Raw genomic sequence first — 7,461 nt, 5'->3', positions numbered from 1 at the left:
ATTCACCATCATCCCTTGGGCATGGTAGGGTGATTGAATCCTTCATAATCTTCACAATTCTTCTGCTTTGAGATTATGAGACTGGTAAATCCTGTTGTTTGTCATTGTCTCCTGGGCACGGTTTGGTGATGAAATCCCTACCAATTATCATAGTTCTCCTTCATTGAGAATTAGGTCAATGGAAGTTCATATTTGATTTTATTGATATATCTTCTAATTGGATAGGATAAGACTCCAATTCCAATTGTGTTACTTGAATCAAGTAAGAGGGCTCCCTGATCACTACAAGTGGATCGTTGGCACCCTAGTTCTCACCTTTAAATTCTTAGTTTTAATTACTCTATTCACAATTACTCTCTCAAATACTTTAAAATTAGTTTCACATCTTCTTCTAGTTTTACTTCTAGTTAATTTCAGAAATGTACAAGTTTCAGTCCCTATGGATTCGACCTCGGTCTTACCGAGATTATTACTACATCACGACCCTACACTTGAGGTTGTGAACACCAACACATGCATTAATTGCTTTCCATGATGCTTATAAAAACACCACTTCCTCTTGGATTTGCATCGTACCTTTTCTCTTCCTCGACTTCCAGACTTTAGATCTCCATGGCTTCTGCAAACTTCTACTCACAATTGCTGACTCTCTTAAAGGAGATCTTTACTAAGGGAATCAAATACTTCTCCTAATCCCCTCTCCTTCACAATGTTTACCCTTAATCAGGGATGCCATCATGGTGTCTCAGACTAATGAACCTCTATGAGAAATCATAGAGGTTCTAGCAAAATTATAACGTCTTGGAGACACTTATTCCAAGGCTAACTTAGACTGCAGCAATATGCTGGCTTGTTGAGGGAGTGGTTGATCATTCATGCAGAATCCAAGACTCTCTTGACCCACTACAATGCCTCCTGGAAAAGACATTTGCATCGGGTTCTCTAGCATCTTTTCAATAAGGCAATGTTGCAATCGCTCGAAGCCCAACACAACAATCTGGCCATCAATCTTTCGAAAGTCACACGCTTATATCTCGAACGTGATCGGCTTGACTCTCAAGAGATCCTGGCCTTCATTGAGTCTCAGGTTGAACTCTACCATACTCGATCACAAGAAAGCGACGCTCACGAGAAGGAACCTGAAAGAAAGGTCGAAGCGGTCAGCCGCTGTCTTGACAAAGTGATAGGCTTCCTCCACTGTTCCACAGCTGAGTATCCATCATGGAGCAGGAAGTAGGGGTTAGCCAAGAAAGCTAAAGAGTCTGCTCTCAGGGAGTTCGAGGAGATCAATGTGGCTTATAGCTGAACTGCTCGATCGGCCAATTGTGCCTCTTAATTGTGTGTGTGTGTGTGTGTGTGTACTTCCCTCTTCCTGTTATCGTAAAACATTTCTCCATTCTTTCTCTTTTTTCTTAAGTTAGTGGGAGGGCACTTGTTGATCGCTTTATTTTTCTTGGCTTAATCCTACATTCTCTCCCATAAGGAATGATAGTAGATTTTTAAGAATCAATCGTTGATTGGAGCTCCTACAACCTTTCTGTCCATATCACGCAAGAGATAGGCTCCACCTTTAAGGACTTGGATGAGAACATAGGGCCCATCCCAAGTGGGCGACCATTTTTTACCCATGATCTGGTCTTTGTTCCATATCAGTAGCACCACTTTCCAGACCTTACCCCCTTCTCTGAATGATTTTCTTTTTACCCTTTTATTATATGCCCAGGTGATAATAACCTTGTTGGGGATGGTAGAATTCAAGGTCCTCATCAGAGTTTCGTCTAATCTTTCGAAGTCGATAAGCATGGCTTCTGTGAACTCAAGAGGGGTTAGCTCGGCTTGATGCATGACCCTCAATGATGGTACAGTAATCTCCAAAGGCTCCACTACATTATGTCTGTATGTTAGTGCACTCATTTCAGTACTAGTATAGGGACAATTCCTATATGCCCAAAGTGCATCAGCCATTTTTGTATGCCACTCACGAGAATTCTCTTGAATAGTTGTCCTTAGGTTATTCTTTATTAACTTATTGCTGGCCTCTTACTTCCTTTATAGAAAATGCTACGCCTCGGTCCAAAGTGATCAACTATGGAATTTCAAACCTATGGATGATATGAGTGTCAATGAATTCGATAATTTTCCTGTGATGGACTCCCTTCATAAGTCTTGCTTCCACCCACTTGGTGAAGTAGCCACGATGATGAAAGAATCCATGCGCATCGAGGGTGGATAAATTTACCTATTAAATCAATCGCCCTTCCCCGAAAAGGCCATGGATTGATAATTGAGTGAATCTCAACCATGGGCACATGCTGAAATAGTCTATTTTTCTAGCATGGCTTGCATCATTTGGCGTATTGTATGTAATCGGCTATCATTGTCGGTCAGAAATACCCATAACACCTAAGCATGAGCCTTATTTTCCTCCTGGCCTGATGGACTCCACATAATCTTTCGTGAACCTCACCCATTGCTAACATGGCTTTCCCTTTGGCTAAGAACCTTAGCAATACACCATCAATCTTTTTTCGGTATAATTCACAATCGATCATGGCATAATTAATGGCCGATCTCCTCAAATCCCTCCCAGCTTTGGTCTGTGGGTTTTTAAGATAGCCCATGAGAGGAGTTCTCCAGTCATCTTCTTCCATTTCGACTTGACATAATTCTATAATTGTTTATCTTTTAAAGACTGAATGCAAAGACCTCCTTTGCACGATGACCGTTCTCTCTCCTGATCTGAAAGAGGCGAGCTAACAGTCTTAGAGGAGGGGGGGGGGGGGGGTGAATAGGACTATGCTAAATAAAAATTTCAAGGTACTGAAATAATAAATAAATCAGAATAAATCACTAATATCAATAGCAGTAGTATTGAGAAATTAATTCAAACTTTGTTCATAGGACAACCTTACACCAAAAACAAAGTTTTAGGTAGGACAACCTGATTTCATGAATGTAGTAAGGATCAAGATCACAAACTAAGAGACTAGAGAGAGCTATCTATTACAAGCATTCACCACATAAGCATAAACAAATTACAGTCATTCACCACAGATACACAACTTAAACCATTCACCACAAACACTAGGAGTTATAGTGGTTCGGTGTGTACACCAACTATTCTCAAACAGCCACACCTACTCCACTCCCAGTAATCATAACCCACGTGATATTGGCATTCACTAATAAATGAGGTTTTCATAGGTTCACCTTAAAACCTATATAGTTGTGTTTTTAGATGGGCTATCACAAACAAAACCCCACACTAAGATTTTCTAGCTATCTCAATCAAAACCAATACATGAGATTTTCTAGATATCTCAAAGAAACCAAAAAACAAAAGTACAGAATGATACTTATCTTATTCTTGAAGACGTTCTTGATGTAGTCCGTAAAACCGCTTCGTTTGATGTAGAATGTTCAATGTCCAGTAATACAATCAAGGGTTCTAGGTTTTAAATTGACTTTAAATTAATTCAAACCTCAGGCTACTTGTTTGAATCCTTTAAATCTCAAAAGAAGAGTGATTACTTTCTTTTTTAAAAGGTAAGATTCATAAATGAGAGATCATAGAATAAAAAAAAAAGCTATATAAATAGAAATATAAAATACCGTGCAATAGCTCGATGATAGTGGTGACTTCTCTCTTTCGAAATGAAGGATTTTCTTAGTTTGGATTGGTAATTTTGGAATAAGAGAAGGCCTCTATTTATAGGATGAAATGTTGTTGCTTCGACTCATATAAGGTCTCATTCGACTAGTCTAAGATCCAACCAAATTTCAAAATTTTGGCGTGATCGGATAAAACAGTTCTTCGACTGGTTGAAAGCTTGGCTCGACTGGTCGAGGGCCCTGTTCGACTAGTCGAGCACAACCTTCGACTGGTTGAGGGTGCTATAATTTAGTCACTGGACTTCAAGTCGAGCACCCTTCGACTAGTCGAAGGTGTCTCTTCGACTGGTCAAGCAGCCTGTTAAACTGGTCGAGAAACCACTAGAAATATCTATTTTTTAAGTTTGAATCTTGGACTGGTCGAATATATACTTAGACTGGTCGAGCCATAGCTTAGACTAGTCGAACCAAGGCTTAGACTGGTCGAACTAAAGCCTAACCAAAGTATAAAAACCCGTATAAGTTAACATTTGAAAGCACCAAAGTTTAAGGTCTTTCTAGGGTCATTTATACCTGAGAAAACTGGACATTGAAGTGTATAGGATGAATCTTCTACTTAAAGGTGGAGCTTGATCTTCTACTAGAAAAGTAGTAGAACTTGAATACTCTTTAGCTTAAATTATCCATGACTTGAACTTGTGCTTGCAGTATCCAACTTCATGTTTTGTTCTTGAAGGTGAACTTTCCATCTTTCTTGAAGGTAAACTTTCCATCTTGCTTCTCTTGAAGATTCACTTGAAGGTTCATTTGAAGATCCATTTGAAGGTTCATTTGAAGGTGAACTTTTTATCACTTAAGATGTTTTATCTCATCGAAATTTGACAAACAAAAGTGTACACAACACTTACATGATCCCTTCAGGATATCGAGCCTTGCGTCCAATTGTGTCATATTAATGGCATCCATATTGTGGTCCTGAGTAACATGCATTAATTTCACCCCATCAAAGCCATCCAACATTTGGGAGGCCAACGCATAATATGGCAATAGTGTTGAGCTAGTTCACTTGAACAATCTTGCCATCTTATTTATTACTAGTTGCGAATCACCCATGATCGTTACATTTCATGTAACTAGCTCCATTAAAAATTCTAGGCCAATTATTATGGCCCCATATTCAACTTGATTATTGGTACACTCGAATTCTAATTGAAATGCGAATTCATGTCTGTTTCCATTTGGTGCGATCTAGATAACCCCATCTCCTGAGGCTTTATAGGTCTTTGATCCATAAAAAAATAGCTTCCACGGAGTTAAATATGTATAGCTTCCATGGAGTTAAATATGTACAATATAGACCTAAAACCTCTAGGGAAAGCTGGCCTTTCAGGTCAGACGAATGGTTGGCCAAAAAGTTGGTTATAGCCTGACATTTTATTGCCTTTTGGGAAAAATAATTAAGATCAAATTTAGATAAAGCCAAAACCCATTTACCAATTCTATCATTCAAAATCAGCTGATTTAACATATATTTCACTAGATCGGTCAATGATATCACATTAGCTCTTTTGGCCAACAAATAATGCCTCATTTTGGTAGCCTCAAAGAACAGAGTTAAACACAACTTTTCTATTGCAGAATAATATTTTTTGGTATTAAGGAGTGTCTGACTCAGATAGTAGACTGCATGCTCTTTTCGATCATCGCCTTCTTGGGCTAGAAGGGCTCCAACTGACTTTGTCGATGCCGTGACATACAGCTTAAGAGGTCGGCCTTTGATTGGCGGCATTAACACTAGCAGCTTCATCAAATATTCCTTAATCTTTTCAAAAGCATGCTGATGTTCTACCTCCCACTTGAATTCAATTCACTGCTTCAGTTTTATCAATGGAGAAAATATATTATTCTTTCCTGCACAATTAGATATAAACCTTCCCATAAAATTGACCTAGCCAAGGAAACACTGCAATTTTGGTTTGTTCCTCAACTGATGAGCATTTATGATTGCTCAAGTCTTATTCTGGTCCATGTCGATACCTCGGTGATGTACAAGAATCCTAAGAAATTATCGGCCGACACCCCAAAAGCGCATTTAAGAGGGTTCATTTTTAGCTTATAAAGTCTCATTCACTCAAACGACTTGTGTAAATACGCGAAATGATCTTCCACGTTTTTCGACTTAACTACTATGTCATCAACATAAACTTCCATAAAATGACCAATCATATCATAGAATATAGCATTCATTGTCCTCTGATATGTGGCCTTTGCATTCTTGAGCCTGAATGACATCACCACCCAACAATAGGTTCTTAAAGGGCCAGGACATTTGAATGCCATTTTTGGCACATCATCCACGCGATATAAATCTGAATGTACCCAGAATGACCATCTATGAAGGACACCATCTGATGCCTGGCTGCTCTATTGATCAACTGATCAGCCACAGGCATCAGATATTCATCCTTTAGTGTTACCAATTTTAAATTTCTAAAATCGATGTAAACCAACAACTTATCATTCTTTTTTATAACTGGAACCACATTCAAGATCCATTCAGCCTAGTTAATAGGCCTAATGAAACCAACCTTTTATAGCCGCTTGATCTCTACCTTTATTTTCTGAGTTAATTCTCTTATCATATGCTTGGACGGTTGCTTGTGCGGTTGTAGACACCCCACCTAAAATAATGATAAGCCACTTTTTGACCTTCAGCTTGACTTCAATAAAATTATCTCTTAGTGACTTAGAAATCATTAAAAATCCAAACAGATTAAACATGGAGTATCCTTGGCACGTCCCCGAGACAACAAATGGACTGATCAGTTAGCACCAAATCTAGTAACGATTAGGTTATAGTCGTGCATCCGAACTGTAGAACCCTGAGAACTCTCTGTATGTAGTAAATAATGTACAGGAAAAAAATGATAAAATGAACTCTTTCTACTCAAGGATCACTCTCTTTATCACTTAGTCTTCCCGGATAATGTTGTGTTAAGGCATGAAAAGTCACATCTTCGAGATTGAGGAAAGTATGGTTGTTCTTGTACATAAAGTGGCCATGGTGTTATTAAAAGTAAATTTTAACCGATTAAGATGATTTATGATTCATTGGAAAGGTGGTCAAATGATCTTCCTAAAGAACTTAAGTTTCTTTCAATTTAGGTTATGATGAGGAAGATCCAGCCCGTTTACTAAAACCATACATTGCCAAGTGATCAAAGCCATAAAAAATCTGAATGTACTTTAGACTAATCAAATAAGGTCTAATTAAAGTGATCTTAGTGCCATTGAAAAGCTTATCATGTGACATTTCCAATGAGCCTAAGATCATAAAAAATGGACAATCGGTCAAGTTACAAACAACTGATTTCATATATTGAATTGTCGTACTTTTGACAAGTCAAATTGGGTCCGATCGAAGTGATTCTGGTCTTGTTAGAAATCTTATCTGACAGGTCAAACAGACAGATAACGAACAAGATACAAGCATTTAAGCAATTTACAAAAACAAGAAGATAAAATTAATATCTTAAAGTAATCATGACGTTTCATATATATATATATAATAATGATTACTTTTATATAAATAAATATATAAATATTTGTTATAAAATAAATATGAAAAAATCATCATTACTTTTAATTTATACATATTATATATTAAAATCTTTACTTTATGTCAAATGTATGATATATATAATATATTATTTTATAAATTAAACAACGACACCCATAATGTTATCCTAAAAACTATGGTTGTCTTAAAAATTATAGCAGCAAATTGCGACTACCAATGTCTGTATAAGAAGCCTGTTGCCAAAAGAATGGAGGAAGAAAAAACATAAA

The 7,461-nt window shown here is 37.5% G+C and overlaps 1 protein-coding gene across 1 annotated transcript; it reads right to left on the bottom strand.

Annotated features, from left to right (window-relative positions):
- Positions 1–1,506: 1,506 nt before the first annotated feature.
- Positions 1,507–1,965, bottom strand: LOC131238908 (uncharacterized). The gene has a single exon (XM_058236493.1). The coding sequence runs from the start codon at positions 1,963–1,965 to the stop codon at positions 1,507–1,509; it is 459 nt and encodes a 152-aa protein (XP_058092476.1).
- Positions 1,966–7,461: the final 5,496 nt, after the last annotated feature.

This window comes from Magnolia sinica, chromosome 3, assembly GCF_029962835.1.
Source record: "Magnolia sinica isolate HGM2019 chromosome 3, MsV1, whole genome shotgun sequence".
Classification (NCBI taxonomy): Eukaryota; Viridiplantae; Streptophyta; class Magnoliopsida; order Magnoliales; family Magnoliaceae; genus Magnolia; species Magnolia sinica.
Note: the sequence above shows the minus strand (reverse complement) of the source record. Positions and strands in the feature narration are given on the sequence as shown.